The following is a 22,553-nucleotide window of genomic DNA, read 5'->3' on the forward strand; positions in this document are numbered from 1 at the left end:
TTCCCACGATGAGGTTTCTGGTCATTCTAAATTAGAAAATAGAAGTTATCCAAAAAAAATTAGAAAATAAATGCAAACAATCCATTTTTTAAGATCATATCGGCAAATTTGATTTTTTTTTTTTTTTACAAGGTTGTGTAATTAATGTATATTAGTATTTTTCTATTAAAAAAAGTATATTAGAATTTTATTTTATTTGAAAATGGATCAATTTGAAATGGAAACCAATAAATATACCGATTTGTAGCATTTTCTTTTCGAAGGAACCGATTTGTTATTTATCATTTTTTTTTAATATTAAGGTCTAAAGTTTTGCTGCCCTTAAGGTCTCAAATTTGATTACGCCGGTGTCAATTTCAACAAGCTGGTTCATCCAAAATTTTGCTCCCCGCAAGTGACTGGTGAAATCAGACTCAGCAGATCAGTCGGTATTTTCTTTTGGCCGGATACCAAGTTTAAAGAAAAAACAATTTTTTTATGATTAAAAAATCATAAATTAAGGTTAAACTTTCAAGACAAAATAAAAAGGGATGATCAAAGGTTCAACCGATCGCTCAATCACAAGCAGCAAAAACTACGCGTGAAAGTGAACGCAAATCAAGAAACGACGTTTATTGAATTTATTCCAAAACAAATATTGGGATAGCACAATTTATTTAATTTAATAAAAGAAGAAGCAAAAACTATCATAAATACTATTTTCCCCCACCAGTTCCTAAGTCCACACGGATATGCACCTGTGCTTGACTTCCTTCTAGGTTTCTTCCCATGTGTGATTCTTTTTTTTTTACAACATTGAGATGATGGATCACATTGGACATGAAAACTGCTTCATTAAGCTCCCCTTTAAAACCCAAAGCAAAGGATATCGGGATGAACTGGCATGTTAATCTTCCTTACAGCATATATCGAACTGCATGCCCAGAAAAAGGAGGGAAAATTCCACCGGATCAGAGTCAGAAAAGGAAGTTGCAGAATAATATAACTATAAACAGGAAATAACACACAACATTCAACCCACTTTAGGAAATTGTAGTAATACATTAAAATGAGAATTGATGTCTGCAATTCACTTGTATAATTTAACAGAACATCTACTGACCTATTTTACTAACATCTAATAGAGCAGTGGCACAACACGCATTGAGATACCAAATTCAAAATCAGAGATTTTCTCTATCGGGACAAATGGCCCTTTGAAGTTGGAAGAATCTTAAACAAACATACACGTTTTTTTCAACTTCCAACGGAAGTGCAAGAAGCGGGAGTCAATGTGAGGGAAGTGGACTCAAAAACGAGCATTGCTCTCACTTGGTTTGCATAAAAAAATACCTGAGATGGAACTGCTATAGTGGAACCGAATCCGACAATACAAAAAGTCTACAAAAAGACAAAAAAAAAAAAAAAAAAAAAGAGCTGATACGCTATTTTATTCTAAATACTAAATTTACCCATCGCATTTTTTAATTCAGAACTACTTCACACTGATTTTTTATGCTTTTTTTTTTATATAAGAGCAGAAATGTCTGCACAAAATACCAATCCCTTTCTTTCAATTAGTCTTACCAACCAAGCAAGTAAAGAGAACACTTAACTTTCCATACTCGTATCCTTTCCATTTATCTTGTATAAGATTTTCATCTTCATGAGAAAACAATTAAGAGTCTGACATTAGATGAGATAAGGCCTGAAAATGTGTTTATAAGTGGTAAGTAGTCTTTTTTTTTTTTTTTGGTACAATGTGGTAAGTAGTCTTTACTTCACCTTTTAAATTGGTTCCGTAAGAACTGAATCAGTTCAACCCAAATTTTAAGATGGTATCGGAGTTGGAGCTCTAGGAAATTGGTTTATCACATGTCTTTTGGGAGAAGAAGAATTTGATTTTCCAAACAAAGAATGATAATGCCTAATGCAATTATCACAAATTGTTTTACATGAATGTGTTTCGCAATAAGATATCTACTCAAGGAAAGCTACGGGATGGACAACCTTAAAAGTTATCAGATTTGCAAAACCAACAATGGTGGCGTGATGATACAACTCTAAGAAAAAAACATGTTGTACTTGACTATAACAACTAGTTGATCATGTTTACAACGTATTTAAACATTATAATAAGGTTTATGTTAGGCATGGTTAACCAATTATAACCTTCTACACTCTATTTACCCATGACGGTTAGACAAGTGATTAATGCATTTATGTCTTTAAGACCAAGATATTAAGTCATATCCATCTGTTATTTTCAACCTCTTCAATCAAATCCCCCTACATAGTTCAGACCAATAAAACCTCATCCTCACTAAGACAACGAGCAATCACACGAAAACCACAATGTCCATCTCCCTCAAGGTCACAAATAATATTCACAATATATGGTTGCATCTCATTGGGAATTTGGAGAATAAAATCAAAATTGACCGTGTTGGAGAAACATCACACACATTTTCAACACCATAATCATTTGCTTCGCTGAATCATCAGCTTATTGGAAAATTAGTCTTAACAATATTGTAGAAATTGATTTTAGGGACTTGGAAGAAGACATTGGGAAATTGATAGTGTTTCTCAAGGGCCTACAATTCATCTCTACAAGATTATCAAAGACTAATTCGTCAATGAGTTGATGATTCCCTGAAGATAAAAAATTTTAGTGCTGAAAGATTACATGATGTTTCGCCCACCATACGAATTTTGCTTATACTCTCCAGACTCGTAAAGAGTGTTGCTAATATTTTCGACTTTGAAGAGAAGAACATTGTAATGTTTTAGTGATTATACATTATCAAAGTAAAGATAGAGTTTATTGATAAGTTTGTGGAAATTTGATTGAAGAGATTGAAAGTAACAGAAATACACATGACTTAGTTATTTAGGTGTCGTAAAGGAATAAATGTACTATAAAGTGTCTAACCATCAAGGAAATGCAGAAGACTAAAAGAAGATAAGTGGATGGTCATGTCTGACATGAGCCTTATTATAGCTTCTAAATATGGCATGAATGTGATCAATTTTTTATTACAATAAATCACAACACATTTTCTGCTCAAATGTGTGACACCAGACCACCCTTTTTTGCTTGGTGTTGCATTTGTGAAAGAGAAAAATCACTATATATAGATAAATTTTAAAGTTGTCGATCTCGTGCCTTCTATCCATCCTCGATGCATATCTAATTGCGATGAAGCAGTGCACTTATGGAAAGCTCTTTATAATGATTACATAAAGTAGCATCATTCTAATATTGTCAAATTATGAAACCACTATATCAATGGCAAAATTCATTTTAAACTATCATACAATCATACATTCCCTCAAAAAAAAAAAAATATCATACAATCATACATAGTCAAATTATTAAAAAATGTTTGTGCGGCCACAAAAAAATTCAATGCGTCAACACATCATTAAAATATGCATCAAATTCAAACTCATTAACAAACCACATTGTCTGCAAGCAAATGGCTAACAACATATCAACCTTAAAACTTCACCTATGTCAGAATCATAATGGACTATAAACTACCGACACTCTTGCTTGCAAACCTTAACGTGTAACACTAAAATAGCACATTAGCACCATTATTCAATCATCAATTTCAAATTTGTCAATATTTAACCATCAATATTTTCATGGATGAGTGATAAAGGGCCATTAAAAAGATAGTTAGTTCCTTACCTATGAATGTGACTCTCATCTTGAGAGAGGCTTTTGAAGCAATGCAGTCAAGTAAAGCTCTCCATGCTTAACACCACCAGCATCAGTCTTATTCCCCGTTGCCCACTTCACTTTCTTGTAACCCATTTTCGCAATCAAAGGCTTATACACTTTCTCAAGATCCACACCCTTACTAAAAAAATGGTCCAACCACAAATACCCTCCACCTCTCAACACTCTATCAACATCAAACAACAAAAACTCCAACATCGTCACCGGAATCCATCGATTCACCGCCCTCCCACACCGAACAATATCCACGACACCATCAAACATCGGTAACCGCTGCTGCAACGGAACATGAAGCGGCACAAGTCCCCTTAACGCAACCGCCTCACTGTAAGGCGCTACAACATTCATCGTCGTAGTAACCACCGTAACATTCCGTACTTTCATCGCCGCCGCAAATGAGCCAGTACCACCACCAACATCAAGCCCCAGCCGTAAAACCGATTTCGCTGATTTCGCGATCTGAAGAAGCTGTTGAACTGGGAGATCTAAGTCAGTATTGTAGCTAGTAAACTTAGAAACTTCACGAGAAGGTTCAAATCCGAGATCAGGGTTTTGACGGTTAAAACAATCGAATGATTTACATGAATAACGGTCCCAGATAACAGAGGAATCAGGTAAGGAAGAAGGAAAAGGGTTTTTCGGAAGCGAATTGGACGGAGTTTGTTTCTTCGGCGTCGGAGAGAAACAACGCCGGCGAGGGAGAGGATGACAACCGCGAAGAATTAAGCTTTCAGCGAGCTCCGAATCAGAAGGACAAATCGAGAACGGTGTGTAGGTCATGTACTTGTGAAGAAGATCAGGGTGGTTATGACAAGAAGAAGCAATTGGTGAGAGGTGTGAGTAGAGGAGTAGATCTGAAGGGATTGAGGATTTTGCGTTGGTGTTAGGGTTGGTGTTTTGGAGGCGCGTGAGGTGGTTAATGGTGGCGCGTATAGTGTGAAGTTGACGGAGGAGTTCGTCGGGGATTGGTGGAAGTGGTTTTGGGGATTTAGGGGATTGGAGAGTTGTGGAGAGGTGGTAGAGAGAGAGAATGTTGGTTGCTACCATTGCTATTAGGAGAAGAAGGTTTAGTGTCATGGTGCTGAATGTGAAACCCATTTGGTTTCTTTCTTCTTCTTCTTCTTCTTCTTCTTCTTCTGTTTAAGCTCAGAGTAGAGTAACTTAGCTCACTATGTTGTCCTTATTTGTTTTGATTAATTGGGATTTGAGAAGCTTAGTAGTATGATAATTTAAGATTAACAAGTGGGGTTTGTGAGTTGACTAATTGGAAATTGGAAATTGGAATTAGTATTTCATGTGAGTGAGTGTTGGTGAGAGAAGTGAGCTAGTACTACTGGAGTAGGTAGGTGTGTAGTGTCACTCTGTGGTGCTAACATTTATGATATGTGATGTGATTCTAAGCTAAGTTTGCTTGATTTATGAATCATGATCTAGTACTACTAGTAGTAATATATGTGGGACCAATCTGGGTTAAGTGTTTATTTACTGTCTTGATGATGATGTAAATATAAACATAGAATTATGGATGCTTCTCTATTTATGGGGTCCCTATTTATGTATGTTTATAGTGAACATTGAACAATGAGGACAAAAGAATTGGTTATCACTTTCAGCTTTTGGCACGTAGACACAGATTTTCTTGCGTTTCTTTTGTTTTTCAGTGGTATCATATTTGTTTTAAATTGTAAATTTTGTAACTTAACGAGGAAGAATAAAAAAAAAATAACTTGGGTGAATAGAAGAAATAGGAGAAAATGCGAAGGGCAAGACAGCGGTATGCACGTGAATTTCGTCATGGATCATGTCGGGAGTGTTTAATATTCATTTGATTTCGTTAATCGTTCTATCTTTGGAAATTTTTTACTACTTTGAAAGTCTTTAACGTAAAGTCGTGAATTAGTGTTAACCGTGTTTGAAGGAAGGATGTAATAATCAAATACAAATTATATCGGTATTTAAATTGCAAAGAAAAAGCTCTTTTTTTTTTTTTGTTTTAGAATGAAAAGAAAACAAAGCAAAATAAAAGCCTAAAACTTGAGCTGAACACGAGGCATCAAGTCTCAACACTAATTTTAACTCTAATGAGAAAGTGTGTCAAAAGGTAACACCTAATCTTAAAGAGCGTTTCAGCTTGGCCAACAAATTTGCACAATGCTTGCCCCTCATGTTAGAAATATGCTCCTTTAACCCGAAAATCTTCAATAACAAAGAAGCGTATACATGCATATGGAAGTGATCCGGATGTTGAAGAAGATTGAGGACTTCTAAAGAATCTGTATTGATTACCAACATCAAACCGTGGTAAACCCCAAATAGCTCAGCAAAAAGAGCATCTTCATGCCCTTCGTTAGAAGAGAATCCAGCCATTCAATTTCCTTTGTTGTCATGAAGTAAACCACCAGAACCAATGTCATCGGAAGCACCACAACTTTAATTAATATTCAACTTAACGCATCCATCCATTTAACAATGTGACGATTAATGTGGTGCTCAAAGAAGTGAATATTAACAGATGTTAGGTCAGTACGCATAATGTCTATAAAATGAATGACATTTGGGGTTTTCCATTTCTTGTCGCCAAAAGTATATATGGTTATTTATGAAGCGTCAAATCCACCAAATAACTGTTGTATACATGTTACCAAAAGGTCCTTCATATATGTTTTTAAGGATGTGAAGCTGAAGAAATATGGATGATTAACACTACATATTTGTTGCCAAACTTCGTTCGTTGGAGTACAATCTTTGACGTAGTGAAGCACATCTTCATCATGTGTTCCATATTATTGGCAGATAAGAGATATTGCCAAGTTGCAGTATAATGTTGAAGCTTGTTAGTTGGGATCGCATTGTGCATTGAAAGTCAGAGGAAATGTTGCACTTTGGCCATAACTAACAATTTCTAAATCAAATCTCAACTTTCATTATCATTTAACTCTCTATAACGAGATAAAAGCCAACTATAGGTTGTGGAGCAATAATACCTTCATGTTTGAGAAGCTCTACAAACCTATATATCCTGAATATTATCATCAAAGTCCAAAGGAGGGGGATTGATCAACAATCGTGTTAAGCTCGTTTGGAACCATTGCCATCAGTTTATTCCAATCTCATGTCCAATCAAACTAACATCCTTAAGCGATAATTGAGTATCCAAAACGTTGACTAAATCAACCATGTGACAAAGCGCTCCTAGCCCGGTCCAGTTATCAAACTAGAATTAGGAGCATCTGTCACCGATGCGGAATCGAAAGCCTTGTCTCAAGGCTTTCAATGCCTTTAAAATACTTCTCGAGGTTAGAGAAATGTTTCCTTCAGCTTTAATGTTCCAAATGTCGCCACATTTTATGTACTTGTGAGATAAAACCCTCACCCAAAGTTCCAGATGATCATAATGAAGGTTCCAATCTAACTTCCCAAGAAGAGCAATATTACATAGTCTAGTTTCCCTAACGGCGAGGCCTCCAAAATTCTTAGGGGAAGTAACAGTATACTACTTAACTCTATTTTGCTTCCTATTACGACATGTGCCACCCCAAATAAAGCTCTTGGTGACTTTATCGATCTTAACACAAGTATTTTGTAGGTAAATAATGCATCTACATGGTATAAATAGGCATTGTCGTAGTAACTGATTTGGCTAGGCAAACCCGCCCCACTTTATTAAGGAAATTACCTTTCCAAGTTGAGAGACTTCTATATATCTTTTCTAAAATATAATAGAAAAAACGTTTAATTGGCGAGTAAGGTCAAACAAGCTCACAGGGGAATCATTATATAGTTGGGAAATTGCTCATATAACTTAAGAAATTACTCACCGACACCCTAAAAATACATTAATACCTCAATGACGGTTAACTATTGTTGGATTCTCATATGTAGACATCACAACATTCTTGACAAAATTGTTGTCTTTTAATGATGAAAACTTGCTTTTTTTTCTTTCATTTCTAATCATTCACGGTATGATTCACCACAAACCTAGTGCTTGTTTGGTTTCCTGTTTGTAAGCCTAAGACGTGTATTTCCATTGACATAATCAATTATACCACTAAAGCAACATGTTTGGTTCTCCAAATTTTGACGTGATTTTCATTCTAAAATCGTTTTGTTGAAGAAACTATTTCTAGCTTTTGCGCTAACGGCAAGATTTAATTATAAAATTAATTTGTTTTTTTCCTTTATTACACTCAACTTAGTTATGGAAGAACCAAACATGTTGTTTTCCATGGTTGAAAGTTGGTGCTCCTTTCTTTTACGCTTAGTTATGGAAGAAAAACCCGTATCCACAATTATCCACTCAAACCACTACCCGATATGACGCGTTTTCTCCGCTTTGACTAGGTTTAGGTTTTTCCCAATTTCAAAACACGGGTACAGGACGGGTAGAATATTACATTATTACTATTTTATTGATCCTTTTATATAAAAATAGAAACTCAAATCCTAAACCATTTCACTCATGTAGTCATAGTGTATCTCTCAGACGACACTTACTCGAGTTCTCTCTTTTCTCCTTCATCACAGCCATTAATCACCATCATCTCACACCCTCGATCACTGAAATGTTAAAGGGGAATTGTTAAAGGGTCATATTTTTTGAAACGTTAAAGTGAGCATGTTGATGGATAATGCATTATGCATTACAATATTTCCCTCGGGCAAAAAAATATTTTTGTTTTTTTATAATAAAAAAAATGATACACGACGAGTACGAAGATTGAGCGGGGATACCTGAACCCGATGAGATTCAATTTCTCATCCCGTTGAATATGGGTAGTGTAATGGGTGAGTATTATAAGTTGTGGATGGGGACGAGAAAAGTAAAACTCGTCCCCACCCCACGCCCATTGTCATGCCTATTTACGTTGTGCTCCATTATCGTGGATATAAGTAGTGTTTGATTTTTTTTTTGTTTACTCTCTTTAATTCTTGTATTTTATTAAAAAAAATCAACATGAAAAAATATTAAAAATGACTCTTATGAATTAACATTTTAAAATGAATTTATCCTTTTAAAAAAATGAACTTATGAACTGATAAAAATGAATTTATGACTTTAGATAAGTTGAAATAACTATTCAAAATGAGAATTGAGATATTCGATTTTAAATAAAATTAAAAGGATAATTTAGTCATTGTTCATTAAAATAAATTTTTATTCAAACAACATAACTCATAAGAATCACTTTTAAGTGAGTATATCAAAACATAAATCAATTCACACCAAACTCAGTTTCAACCAAAATCAATTTTCTCAAACTCAATTTTATCAAAATCAATTTTCTCACAGTCAAACGAAACACATACTTATTCACCGCATTCATTCATTCAATCATCCACACATTCCTTTTTGTCAAAAAAAAATCATCCACACATTCCTTGTCTAAAAATCAATTCTACCTAAAATTACGCAAATACGCAAAATCAAAATCCATTCTCCCAAATCATTCAAATGTCATAGAAAAATACACAAATGTCATTAATTTACACCAAGAACAATATTGTCATAGAAAAACGATAATTTACGATCGCAAAAATTCTAAAAAACAAGTACTCATAAAACTACTGCCTTTTCCTTCGGGTTATCTAAAGCGTGGTTTCTGAGGAGACCCTAGAAGTACTCCACTGAATCACCGTCACACACCTGCTCCTTCGCCATGGCGCAGACGGTCCATATGATATGGAGTATGATGGGACGGTCTCTGACATGATCCTTCTCAATAATGACGTCCTCATTAGGCGGTCTAGGAGGTGGTAGCTCAACAACCTCCGTAGGTGGGATCATCAACAGATGAGAGACTCTGTAGAGCCATATAGTGTACCCCGTATCAGTCTGCCACGAATCCACTGCCACCGGACCCCGCTTAGCCAATAGTATGACATGAATCACGAAGTCTTGGAACGCATGGAGTATTTGGGCTGAATGAAAGGGAGGCACAAAGTCCGGATGTCTGGGAATGTTCTGCACACGTCTGTACTGCCTCTTCCTCTACTCCTGCAAGTGACGATGCTTTGTGCCATTGTTGGTCATAGTCCAACCAGAGTATTGATTTAGTTCATCGGTTCTTTGGATCTTAAAATAATAAATCGAGAATCAAACCAAATTAGATCAGCTCAGATTGGTTTGGTTCGATATTTTTGAACGAGAACGTCCAAACCAAATTAGATCAGTTTAAGTTGTTTCGGTATTGTTGAACCAAACCAAACAAAATATATTTTTTCAATTTAGTTCATTTGAATTTTCTATTTCGGTTTGGTGCATGTACAGCGAGAGGCGGTGGGGGAAGTTTTGTGCTATTAATTAATGCTGACAGAAGAGGACAAACTAGAGATGGGATGCAACGCAACTGTGAGTAGGTATGTATGTATGTAAGAGATGGGAGGGCACACTGCACACAAATGATGGGGAATTAATTAGGGCTAGATGCATCCAGCATTAATCACTTGATATTTCTCATTAAATGGTAGCAACGTCCCATTCCATCATTTCCCTCTTTTTTTATTCAATCTTTTCATCAATCAAACCCATAACATTCCCAATTGAACTCAACGATTCTGTTTCGTTGTTGAGCAATGCTTTGAAGATAATTAGAAAATGAAAGACGTTGAAGAAGAAAATGCATCTCCTCCTCCTCCTCCTCCTCCGTCGAAGTCGAAATATGATTATTACGGAGTTTGCTTTATCGGAGGTATGCTTAGTTCCGGCGCCACCCATCTCGCTATAACACCTCTCGATGTACTCAAAGTCAACATGCAAGTCAATCCAGAAAAATACAAGAACAATGGAATTCTCTCCGGCATTGCCACCATTTGGAAAGAGGAAGGTTCTTATGCTCTTTGGAGAGGCTGGTCTGGCAAATTATGTGGATATGGTATTCAAGGAGGGTTCAAATACGGTCTTTATGAGTATTTCAAAAACTTCTATGCCGCCGACGATGATCATGGGTTGATTAAGCTTAATAGGAATTCTGTATTCTTTCTTAGTGGTTTGTCTGCACAGCTTTTAGCTGATGTTACTCTTGCTCCTTTTGAAGCTGTTAAAATCCGTGTTCAAATTCAACCTAATTTTGCTAAGGGTTTAGTGGATGGGTTTCCGTTAGTATATAGAAATGAAGGTCTTGCTGGTTTTTATAGGGGCCTTGTTCCATTGTGGAGCCGCAATCTTCCCTGTAAGTAAGATCCTACCTTCTCTTATGCAAAGTGTTTGTTTGTATTGTCATTGATCAATCATGGTATATTGCTAGCTATATTATTTTTTTTGGTGTTAACCCTCCGGTCTTTCCTTGGTAATCTGGAGTTCGGCCGTGAGGTAAGGACTATTCCAGCAGGAATCGAACTCGGGTTCTCCCGAACCATTCATCCTTGGTGAAGTTATTGCAAGCTACTATTATCGAACTCATAAATGCCAATGGAATTAGGCAGTTTTATCAATCATTAATTGTGCCGGTTTGTTCATATTTTTAGTAATGTAGTCATTCTCCTAATTGGTTAGAACGAGCTTTAAGTTTGCAGTTTTAGCAAGTTTTAAGGCTACATATCATATTGTATCAGTATTATTAAAGAAAAATTCTCCAATGGAAAAGACAGATTTTACCACGCACAAATTGCAATCCAGACCTTGTTGCTCTGGTTTCTGGGTTTGCCACCTGATAAAATCGCAACCTTGATTTCCTTCTTTTTTTTGGCGCCACAAACCTATTGAAATCACAATTCCCCGTCGTTTCTGAGTTCCTTGTTTCATTGCCACCATTTTCTCAGTTTTTGCGTTTTTTCTTCCTCGGCGTCATGCTCACTGCCAAGCATGATATCATGTTTGTCCGTCTTAATGGAAAGACAGATTTTACCACACAGAAATTCTGGTTTTGACAATAGGCTATGGAGAACAACAGGAGGTGAAGTTCTGTTTGCAGTCACTCGATGCACTTATCGACAGCAAGAGATTTTACAGACAAAAGAGTATGTGGATGAGAGATGGATTGACCCATCTAGGAGGGATACCATTTTATATAGATCTTTTGACGGAGTTTGAATGGGATTGCTCCACTTTTGCTATTTGGAATCAAGTCTATGGGTAAGTTCAAATATTTGAAACGTCTCTGGTTAAGTATTAGAAATTCGTTTCTAGGCTGATTAATGTCTTGGTTGTTGTTCATTACGAGGACTTGGCACATCACTTACTAACTTCTCTATTCTATTGTCCTTTTATTGATTTAAGGCGGGCTTCCAAGATCCTTCTTATATTTAAGCCTTGTTTTGGATTTGGGTCAAAACGATAATTTGGACTTGTGAGTGGTCCTTGTTATGGTAGAAACAAAAAGATTATACAATTTGATGCACATAGAACTCACCTTTTTTAGTTTCCAATTCCATTCCTACTATTTAGGCAACATTTCATAGAAAAGTCCTCATATTGGGCTAATTAGCATTTGAGCATTGAAATTGGGGATCTTGTGATGATAAAAAAGAGGTAGGTCATCGACTCTTCTTGTAGCATATAGTTTCTATTTAATTAAATCAGACAACTTGACATTTTATGAAAAGTTGTGATAGAACAGAGGTATTGGAAAAAGGGAAGGAATGATGTTATTCTATTGAAAATATGAAATGGGGTGAGATTACAAGTTTTCCAGAGCAGAATTGCTCCGCAGAGAAGACAGAAAATTCTCTTTCTCTACCTAACCTCTTAGGGTCCTAACAGAATGCAATGATCATGAGTGACAATCTCGAAACAAAACCCCTTTTATAGTTATTAAAATCAAGTACTCTTTAACACATATGTACCATAACCATTGCCATGTTGCACACTGTTAATGACATTTATGTTTTCTTAATTTTTGGTTTGACAGTCTCGATGGTCATGTTTTCAACATTTGAGCATTCAGTGGACCTAATATATAAAAAAATCATGCATAGAAGAAAGGAGGATTGTTCTACAGCACAACAACTTGGCGTGACGTGCTTAGCAGCCTATACAGCTGGTGCTGTTGGTACTGTAATTTCCAACCCGGCTGACAATGTCATGACCAGTCTTTATAAAAAAAAGGCTGAATCTGCTATGCAGGTAGGATTACATGTTATGCCCTGATTCATTTGGAATATTAAAAATCAATCAAATTAACTTTATTGGTTTTGCTTACTTTCAGGCTATCAAGAACATTGGGTTCATAAATCTGTTCACTAGAAGTCTTCCTATTCGCATTGCACTTCTAGGACCAGTTGTAACTTTGCAGTGGTTTCTATATGACACTATAAAAGTGCTATCTGGATTGTAAGTGACTTCTTTTATCAATTTTTCCTGTACTATAAACCTTTTTTAATAAGTTTTCCTGTATTATAATAGGCAATATAATTTTGTGAGAATTCGAAACTTAAGTTTCAATATGATCTGATAGATTCATGTTGATATAAGTTGTGTTTCTGTTGTTGAGCTATCCTTTCGTAGATGATATCTTTTCCATGATATGTACCGGTAATCTGGTTTTTGATAGAACACTATGGCGTAATTTGATCCATGTAGCCGACCCCACTTAGTGGGATAAGGCTTGGTTGTTGTTGTTGTACCGGTAATCTGAAATATGTTAAATTCTTCAGTAATATAATAAATTAGGGAAACTTATAATTCACCCCTGTGAGATACACATTTTTAAGAAAAACTTGTCTTAAGAATTGTTACAAACATTAAAGCCATTTTGTTTATGTGCAACTGAAATTTTCTGTCAAGTTTAATATTTCAGACTACAAGTGACATGCATATGATATGACTCCACCATTGATGAAGAAACATAATATACCGTGTCTTATGTTCTACATTTCAATTTTGTACTTGTGTATGTGCATCACATTACAATAGGATAACTGACCAATTCAGTGCATACAATTGAGCACCAAATTAAGCACCTCTTCAATAAACCCATATCTGAACCACCTATATTTGCACCAATCTTGAACCCCTATGCAGCACCAAATTGAGCACTAAATGCAGAAGCAAAATCAGACCATTCCACTCACCATATTTCAGCACCAACAGGCCCATCCAAGAAACATCTTCAGAAATGCATGTCCTGGTTAGGATTCAACCCCAGATGCCATTAGTGGCCCCTCATTATTCCAACACCATCATTTGATAGACATTTCTGTCATATTTTCCCAGCTTATCAGACTAGATCCATTCCTTGCCTGAGACTTCAAGATTTTGTTAATTCTTCAACAGTTGAAGGCATGTAGGTTCCCACCATGGCACCACAACAGAGATTTGGAGTTACAAAAAAAGCAACACATATTTCGTTTGCCTCTGTTATGTTTTTTATTTAAACTTGCATAAGGTGTACATCAGGGAATCCGATTTGGAGTTGAGGGCTGATATCTTTCCATGTTTATCCATCAATGGAATGTTGGCGAAGTTAACATTGTACTTGGAAGCTAAATGTGCATCTGACGCGAATGTTCGATTGAACTTAATACATTATTTTAAGTGTCATATTTTCAACAGAATTCAAATGTCTGGGGTGTTTAGTATTAGGGAAACTTCTGAAGGGGAGCTTTTTAGTGAACTATGTATCTCAACGTGGGTAAACTGTAAATTGTCTAACAAATTTTTAACATCACATTCCTAGTTTCATGCTTAGCTTCCAATAGTCTTGTTTTGGATGAAGAGTACATTTTGTAGATTTGCTTGTTTTAGCGTGTACCCACCATAAAGAAATTTGTATGCAGTGCATGTTGTTTTCATATATGTCTCATCAAGCATGTTATAAGTAGTTTAATACCGGACCTGGGTTGTGTGCAGTCGGGAGGTAGTGACTATACTGCAGTCGGTCACATCTGGACTGTCCGATCAAGATCGGACGGTCTAGATGTGCTGACTGCATACAGTCAGACTTCACTGAATTCAAATCCTTTAATACCACCGTTTGGTTTTATAAGGAGATTACTTAGCCAAGTGTATGTGTGCTCTCTATGCATACACTACCTTGGTTATGATGTGCATAACTGTTCATTGGTGACAATTTGATCTTCTAATATTCTTTATGCCAATCAGATATTAATTCCCTTTTATGTCTGTTACACTTTAGCCCTACTAGTGGAGGACTTGCAAGAGACCAGAAGGAAGTTAAATTGTAGCTTGTGCTCAAGTATCTGTGGAGCGTGGTGGTTTGATCTTGTGGGTCTGATTTGTATTTTTAGTACTATATTTTTCATTAAAGTGAGATAAGGATTAGTTTGCTGTTCAAACCTGCATATGCAGGCTTAAATAATACTGTAAGAAGCAATAATATTTTTTCCTGTCCAAGCTCATGGGGATTTGTTCGTTGTTCACAGAGTCACTATATGGAAATATGACTTCTTTGCATTTGTACATGTACATACAAAATAGGCTTGAATAGACTGCTAGATAAATGCTAAGCTACATTTCCAACAAAATAAATAAAGGCCTTCGATGGTCGTATGATAAAAAATTTAAAAGGAATGGCATTTGATAGAAAGTATGAGTATGAGCCAGGATCATTGTTAGTATGAATAAATTATTTATCATTTTGTCCCCGTGAGCTTAGCTCAGTTGGTAAGGACAATGCATAAAATATGCAAGGTCCGGGTTCGAACCCTGACCACCACCAAAAAAAATTATTTATCATTTTGGATCAATTATATCATATTGTTTTATACATAACGATATTTAAAATAAGTTGATAGCATTTTAGTATGCAATCGACCATTTTAGTGTACAATCAACCAAAACAGTCAAATCTTTCAACAATGCCACTGTCTTCCCCAAATCCAAATTTACAACAGTCAGGAAAGAAGGAATCGTAAAAAAAAAAAAAAAAAAAAAAAACTCAAATTTAAACACGTTGCCAAAATATTGGTTTTATTTCTACCCATAGTTCCAAACATCTACAACAACCTTAATATCAACAACATTCATCAGTAATATGACCTATCATGCTCTAAAAAATAGTATCAATGCAGCAGAAGTTTCCCAGTGAGAGCAATATCTACTCCATCTAGCTAGAACATGTAAGGAATAATCTTGCCATTACAAAGTGCCGAACACTTGATAGAGTAAACATATAGAGAACGAAAAATGGTTAATAAATGAAATTAGAATGTGAAGTGTGGAAATGGACTACATTAGTCTAATTTCCTGCAGTTTTAACCTCAATTTAAACCTATGTTGTACATTGATGATCGGATGATCGTGATTTTAAGTTGTATTCTAAATCAAATTTTAGAATTAAAACACAAATTTTTCTTTCTTGGCGTTGTTAGCGAACAACATTTAAACCGATCAGCAATGGTAAGGGATGTGAAAGGCGTGGAAAGATCAAGGTAAAGAATATAGGCTAAATTGTTCTTTTTGTTTTCTTAACTATTTTTGAGATATCGTTTTGGTTTCATAACTAATTTTTGGTCTGTTTGAGTGCTTTTTTTTTTGTGCAAAAGTTACACCTTATAATCCGTTTGAGTCCTTTGAATATATATCTGTTACATAAATTCGTTATGGGATCAAAACGATACCTTAAAAGTAGTTAAAGGACCAAAAGAGCAATTTGACACATGTAATGTGGGTTGTTTGAAATGAAGTGGTGTAACACTGATACTAGAATAAATAAACAAGAATTGAATTAAATATATAGTTTTTTTTTTTTTTTAAAGAAAATATATATAGTTGTTTTTATGTTTGTTGCCGTGGAATTTGATTTAGTGAAAAAATTTGATTTGAATTAAAACACCAGATAGATGGGCCGGGTCAGCCCAGATCTAGTATTTGGCCTTCTATAAATAAAGGAAAATTAGTCTGTATAAGTAAAAAGAGGGGGTGTAAGAGAATCAATCTACCCATCGAAATACATACATCAAGATTTTGGGTCGTAAAGAAGCGCTTATTCCAAACGCGATCTGTGGTGGTGGTGGTGCTTCAGAAGAATCAAAGGCAAAACCAAAAACCCCCATTCATTTCACAGTCCAGCTAGGGTTTCTTCTTCTGCTAACCTAACCAAATGGTAACTTCCCATTCCATCATTTCCCTCTTTATTGTTCAATCTTTTCACTAATCAAAGCATTTTAATCTTCGAATGGAAAAAGCGTCGATGATTTTTTTTATGAAACCATTTTCTTAATAGCAGATTTTACATGTTAGCGTTCTGTGGTGCTCAAAATCATGTTACGTTTGAGCTTTTTATGAACTGCCTTAATTATTAGGATGGTTAAATAGCAAATTTTGTGTTAAGGCTTTATGCTCTAATAGTGCAGATTTTGTTTTGTTTTTTTTTTTTTGCTTATTTTCTATCATAATTGTTGCTTCTTTGTTGTTTATATATCAACTGGTAATTTCAGGCTGATCCTGAGCTTGAAGCAATCAGACAGAGAAGGATGCAGGAGCTTATGGGCCGACATGGCGCCGCGGTAATCTATCGTTGTCATACTCCTATGTTTCGTTTATCGTTACTCTTTCGCATGAGAGAGTGAGACTTTGATTGTGATTTTGTTGATATTGCAGGGAAATCAGCCAAACCCTGAACAACAGAGTGCCCAGGAAGATGCAAAGAGGTTAGTTTATGAATATAGATTTCTTGCGCTGTTATTCTGATTATTCGACTCAGTTGCATAGATTTAGTTCCAAGAACTTGTCCATCCACTTATCTTTATGATATGCTTCCATGTTTTTTTTTTCGTTGGAGTGACGTCGATTTTTTATTTGAATTGAAAAATAATTAATTTAGGGAGGCAGAGGAGAGAAGACAAATGATGCTTAGTCAGATATTGTCTGCTGAAGCACGAGAAAGACGTAAGTATATAACATAATCTTTCCTTAGATTTTATCTGACTTTTATCGATTATAGTACTGTTGTTTTTTTTTTTTTTTGAATGACAAAAACTTTGTCATTTGCATTTGCCTAATTAATATTTAAATTATGTCTTCAGTCAGGCTTTAATGATGAGTATATAAGTTTATAGCGCAGAGCTGCTTGTATTTTCTTGAACTTCCATATATTGTATCTGTATCATCGGGATTCTGTAAGATATTTTGACAAACCAAACTTAATTCATAGAGGTTCTTCACAATTATAAAACATACATCATATGCCAGAATAGAATATATATGTTAAGAAGTACCCATTTTGCTTGTACTATCTTCTCATGAATAAAGTCTTCCATCAGACTTTATATCAAAGTCAATAAATAATATTAGTATATTTGGGCGTTACTATGTACTCACTGTGCCTAAATAGCGTGGTTTTTACTCAAGGTACATTTGAAGTCTATCTTAGAATAATTCAAAGAGTCTCTTACTCACTCTATGGTTTTGATCCAGTAATAGAAAAATGTAACTTTTGTGATGTCTTTGTCTTTCTGAGACTTCGTACCTGTAGTTTGGTAAGTAGAAATTACTTGTAATTTTTCTTCCTCTCTACCCTTGTTTTCCTTTTATCCCCGTGTGCATATGTCTTCTAAGTAGTTAACCTATGAGTATAATCGGGTGAATCACAGGATAGATTCCCTATGGTTGGTCTCGATACCTGCTTCACTTCCTAGCATTAAGGGGCGTAGGATGATAGCATTTTGTTGGGGCTGGTATGCTTTTTGAAAAGCCTTGCTAATCTGAGATGTATCTGGTTTTTTTAACAACAAAAATGGATGATGGATTTAGGAGGTGATAAGTTGTCTTATGAATGTACTCAACGAAGTAGGGTTGAAAATTTGATGGAACCATTTTGCCTCAAACTTACATAAGTATGAAGATGTGAGTGTAATTGTCTTAGTTATTTGTAGACATGGTATGATAAATCACATTTGCATTTCAAAATTATATATTTAAACATCGAAAACATGTTTGCCAATCTACCTCTGAATTTTCCTATGAAAATTTGAAGGAATGAAGTATTTTACTACATGGAGTTGGCTTTCTTTCGCTCCTTTAAATTTGTGATATAATTGTGTGCAGTTGCTCGAATTGCTTTGGTGAAACCAGAGAAAGCAAAAGGTGTTGAAGATGTTATATTGAGAGCTGCTCAAATGGGTCAGATAGCTGAAAAGGTATATTGGATCATGTCTTTTGCTGCAACCTTTCTCATACTTATCACAAGTTGTTGGTAATATTTTATTGCATCTATTGTCATACGATTTGTGAGGTTCTAGTTATACCATCTATTTGTTCAATCAATTGTTGGGCCGAGAAAGGTCCTCTATCTAGGATTTATAAAAATGTTGGCAACAATTCCACGAATGGTATAACATAGTTTTCCAATATTAGAGGTTTAGTGTTCTAATCTATCATGTAACTTGCATCCAAAACCCTACTATTTTGTTTACAATGATCTTTGATATAAATTTTTTCAGAATCCTATACTAGAGTAGGGAACTAGACACATGAGTTCTTAATATGGCACGTTAGGTCTTACCTCACATGGTTATTCTTTAGAAATTACAATAAAATTAAATTATATACTACTACAATACAAGTGAAATAAAGTACTGGCACCTTTTTCCCCCTTTCCTTGCAAGCTATTATCGTATATAAACTTGAAAAGATGAGTCTGTGCTGCGATGGGAAACACTGGAAGGCTTTTTCCTGCAAACTCACGTTGCAAAAACTATCCAATAAATCTGTTTCAACTCATCTGAATTGAAGTTGGTGCTTGAAATACTTAAGTAGCAACTCAGATGGATACTTTGCAGGACTGCAAAGGCAGAATCAGTAGCAGGCATGAAGCACTTAGTCTCAGAAGGGAAATTGCCTTCCCATTGCAAAGCTCGCTGGTTGTGGGTATACATTTAGTTTTTTCTTTGGAGGTGGAGGTGTTTGTTTATCCTTGGTTTGTTCAGGTTTGTTAGTGTGTTTCAAGAATTTGGTACTGGGCTTGGAATGGATAGTTGCACAATAGTAGTGCAATTCTACATTTAGAGTTGTAATTATGACAACCTTGGTTGACAGTGATGCTGAAAGTCGGAAGATATCAGTTAGGCAGTCTGAGGCTTGGTTGAGAATGAGTTGTTTAGGTGGATTTTCTATAATATGTTCAAATGCAAGGATTTGGTTTTTTGATGGTGACTTGCGTGATCCAATTTCAGGTCACTGGAGGTTTCACTATATTTGATAGTTCCAATAGTGTTAGTGTTGATATAAATCTGTTGGATGATGGTTTTACATTGTTTTCCCCTAGGCTGTTTCATTTTGTAATGCCCCCACCCCCATATTTCCTTGAATAATAAAAGCTATTAAATTTTCCTTTCAAAAATGAAACTAAGAAATTACTAGTTCAAATTGTATTTCTTTTTTGTTGCTTATATACAGATATCATGTCCTGGTGGACATTAAGTAATTAGTCAATATGAAGTATCATTGTACCAAGATAACTTCCATGACTTGTTTATGAAATTGAATACTTAGGTTACTGAAGAAAGACTCATAACACTGCTGGAGCAGATTAACAGCCAAACAGCAAAGCAGACAAAAGTTACGGTAAGTTGTAGAATATTAGCTGCATTGTTCCGTTTTCATTTATCAGTTTTTTTATTTACTTTTCATTTTTTTTTTTCCGTTTACTTTTTCAGATAACGAGACGTCGAAGTGTTCTTGAGGATGATGATTAGCTTCGCGGTCTCTTAGCTGGTTTATTGACTATTGACTTCATGCTTTATTATGTATGTATATGTGTATTTGACGGACAAATTATTTTGTAAGTTGGCTGTGAAATGTTTTACATTGAAATTGAAATTTGGGGCGTCTTGCCTGCCACCAAATTAAACTGGATATTTGATTTATGTGCGCAAATGAATGATTGTGAAAGGTATGTTAATTGTGGATGGGAAAGGTGTTCGTCCAATGGCTCATGCCATGAGGCATTACTACAGCTGTTTCTTGCCTCATTGACGTCTACTTGCAAGTAAGACGAGTATTTTATGCAGAGCAAGGAGAATATTTAATCTGTGTTATTTGATATTACAATTGTTGCCTTGTGGTTGGTGAATTTTTATTTGAACGAATTTGTCACATCTAGCTTGAGCATAAGAAACTAATGATTAAAAATTTGGCAATCATTTGACGAGAAAAGGTACTTTGCATCAATCCTAAAAACAAAGCCCTGCATCCTAATATCTGGTATAACTGATCTGGAAGCACGATACATGGATGACATCAGTCTCTGTCTTCATTGATAAATAAAAACATGTCTGGAATAAGTTGATTCATAACGTTTAGGTTGACAAAGTGATATGTCCATACAATTATAGATTAGATCAACACGTATCTATACTCAAAAAAGTTTATCTAAACGCATGTATTTGTGACATATGAGAACATAATAACTATTTAAATCATCCTTCCAAAAAAAGGTAATAGTCACTTTAGTCCCTGAATATGTAATGATTAGTCATTTTAGTCCTTCATTGTATCAAAATTTCAAAATAGTCCCTGATTGTGCATTCTGTTAGTCAAAATAGTCCTTGACACTAAAATAACCTCTCAATGTTCACAATAGCCCTTTTCATACAGGGACTAAAATGGCAATAAACATGTACTTATAAGGACTAATATGACAATAAGTAAGTATATTGGAGGATTAATCTGACAATATTAATGAAATATTTTAACATTAAGGACTATTTTGACTAACAAAATGCACAATCAAGGACTACTTTAAAATTTTGATACATTGAAGGACTATTTTGATTACTCATTACAATTTCAGGGACCAAAGTGACTATTACCCAAAAAAAACTATTTAAATGATGTTATGGTATTTTTTTTTTCTTCATAATTTATATTATTAATAAATGAGTTTTTTTTAATCATGCCAACACCGAGTTTAGATGTGGAGTAAAACTTAGAATACTTATATTAAATAACTCATAAGGGAAATGTATTTTAACCAATTTCATGGTCGAATAACAGATTGTTATCTTCTTTTTTTTATAATAATTACTTTATTATCTGAATTTGGTTTGGATTGTCATAATTACTTTATGGGTTAAGTATGTTTTTGGTCTCTATAAAATTGGGACTTTTTAAGATTAGTCCTTACTTAATTTTAATAGTTCTTTTAGTCCTTAAAAAAAATTCTGCACTCAGTATTAGTCCCTACTCAAATCAAATTTGTTTAATTTATGCTTAAACTCTTGAGTTTTTGAATAATTTTTTCGCAGACATGTTAAGAACATTACTAAAATACAAAAAATCGTCGTTTTAAAAAATTCATATTTAATTCTTTTCATGTTAAAAAATTCTTTTTAGTGAATGAACCTTTCATAGTGTTCTAAACTTATCTAAAAAAATCGTTCAAAAATTTAAGAGTTTAAGGATAGTTAAACAAACTTTATTTATTTTATTTTTTTTACATGGGACAGATTTGTTTGTTAAGCAGCATTGTACTCCCTCCGGTCCTATTTATAAGAGAAATTTAGGTCAACAAAAGTGAATGTATTTGGACTGAATTTTTAACCAGATACATCGACTTTTGTTGACCTAAATTTCTCTTATAAATAGGATCGGAGGGAGTATTTTGTTGGACAAGTAAATAAAGTCTTTTTTTAGGGAAAGTAAATAAAGTCTAATCAACTATTAATGTAAGCACCTCTCGCATCAAATATTGGACTAGATCGTATTCTATTCTATTCCTTAATTACGTGCAGACAGAACCAAATCCGTGTAATATTTATGGGACCAATTCCGTGTAACACATGAACTCAACACCAGAAAGCAAAACACAGTGACCTGCCACAACATGGCCTATGACGATATCCTCTTTTTCTTATTTTACTTGAGTTGATGATCAATGATTATTATTTTGAACCCAAAAGTTCTTAGTTTATCTTCTATTAT

The 22,553-nt window shown here is 34.8% G+C and overlaps 3 protein-coding genes and 1 long non-coding RNA gene across 5 annotated transcripts; 3 read left to right on the top strand and 1 right to left on the bottom strand.

Annotated features, from left to right (window-relative positions):
* Positions 1–587: 587 nt before the first annotated feature.
* Positions 588–5,120, bottom strand: LOC146932813 (S-adenosyl-L-methionine-dependent methyltransferases superfamily protein). Its single transcript, XM_085704565.1, has 2 exons — positions 3,680–5,120; positions 588–913 (listed from the first exon to the last, which is right to left on the bottom strand). Exon 1 carries the CDS (start codon positions 4,826–4,828, stop codon positions 3,695–3,697), a length of 1,134 nt encoding a protein of 377 aa, XP_085560691.1. The 5' UTR covers positions 4,829–5,120; the 3' UTR covers positions 588–913; positions 3,680–3,694.
* A 4,940-nt stretch (positions 5,121–10,060) lies between these two features.
* On the top strand, positions 10,061–15,089 carry LOC146932814 (mitochondrial phosphate carrier protein 1, mitochondrial-like). Of its 2 annotated transcripts, XR_015007277.1 has the most exons (5): positions 10,061–10,902; positions 11,606–11,804; positions 12,580–12,794; positions 12,877–13,001; positions 14,806–15,089. XR_015007277.1 is itself a non-coding variant. In XM_085704567.1 (4 exons), the coding sequence occupies exons 1-4, from the start codon at positions 10,329–10,331 to the stop codon at positions 14,852–14,854; spliced, it is 963 nt and encodes a 320-aa protein (XP_085560693.1). In that variant the 5' UTR covers positions 10,061–10,328; the 3' UTR covers positions 14,855–15,089. The 2 variants fall into 2 exon arrangements, 1 of the variants encoding a protein (XP_085560693.1); XM_085704567.1 differs by lacking the exon at positions 11,606–11,804.
* Positions 15,090–16,612: 1,523 nt separating this feature from the next.
* Positions 16,613–20,539, top strand: LOC146932815 (double-stranded DNA-binding family protein). The gene is made up of 7 exons (XM_085707993.1): positions 16,613–16,734; positions 17,069–17,137; positions 17,232–17,281; positions 17,455–17,519; positions 18,678–18,769; positions 20,124–20,195; positions 20,288–20,539. The coding sequence occupies exons 1-7, from the start codon at positions 16,732–16,734 to the stop codon at positions 20,324–20,326; spliced, it is 390 nt and encodes a 129-aa protein (XP_085564119.1). The 5' UTR covers positions 16,613–16,731; the 3' UTR covers positions 20,327–20,539.
* Positions 19,424–19,778, top strand: LOC146932816 (uncharacterized). Its single transcript, XR_015008060.1, has 2 exons — positions 19,424–19,558; positions 19,668–19,778. It is a non-coding gene; the product is annotated as an uncharacterized LOC146932816 (long non-coding RNA).
* Positions 20,540–22,553: the final 2,014 nt, after the last annotated feature.

The sequence above is a fragment of the Medicago sativa genome, chromosome 4 (assembly GCF_051527215.1).
Source record: "Medicago sativa cultivar Bolivia chromosome 4, Bolivia_mono, whole genome shotgun sequence".
NCBI classification, from domain to species: Eukaryota; Viridiplantae; Streptophyta; class Magnoliopsida; order Fabales; family Fabaceae; genus Medicago; species Medicago sativa.

What these genes read in the sequence shown, in the direction of transcription:
- LOC146932813 (XM_085704565.1), bottom strand. Translation starts at nt 4,828, where the DNA reads ATGGGTTTCACATTCAGCACCATGACACTAAACCTTCTTCTCCTAATA.
- LOC146932814 (XM_085704567.1), top strand. Translation starts at nt 10,329, where the DNA reads ATGAAAGACGTTGAAGAAGAAAATGCATCTCCTCCTCCTCCTCCTCCT. An exon ending in GTGGAGCCGCAATCTTCCCT is followed by an intron (nt 10,903 to 12,579) that starts GTAAGTAAGATC and finishes TTGGTTTGACAG; the next exon opens with TCTCGATGGTCATGTTTTCA. An exon ending in ATAAAAGTGCTATCTGGATT is followed by an intron (nt 13,002 to 14,805) that starts GTAAGTGACTTC and finishes GTTACACTTTAG; the next exon opens with CCCTACTAGTGGAGGACTTG.
- LOC146932815 (XM_085707993.1), top strand. An exon ending in GCCCAGGAAGATGCAAAGAG is followed by an intron (nt 17,282 to 17,454) that starts GTTAGTTTATGA and finishes TAATTAATTTAG; the next exon opens with GGAGGCAGAGGAGAGAAGAC. An exon ending in CAAAGCAGACAAAAGTTACG is followed by an intron (nt 20,196 to 20,287) that starts GTAAGTTGTAGA and finishes TTACTTTTTCAG; the next exon opens with ATAACGAGACGTCGAAGTGT.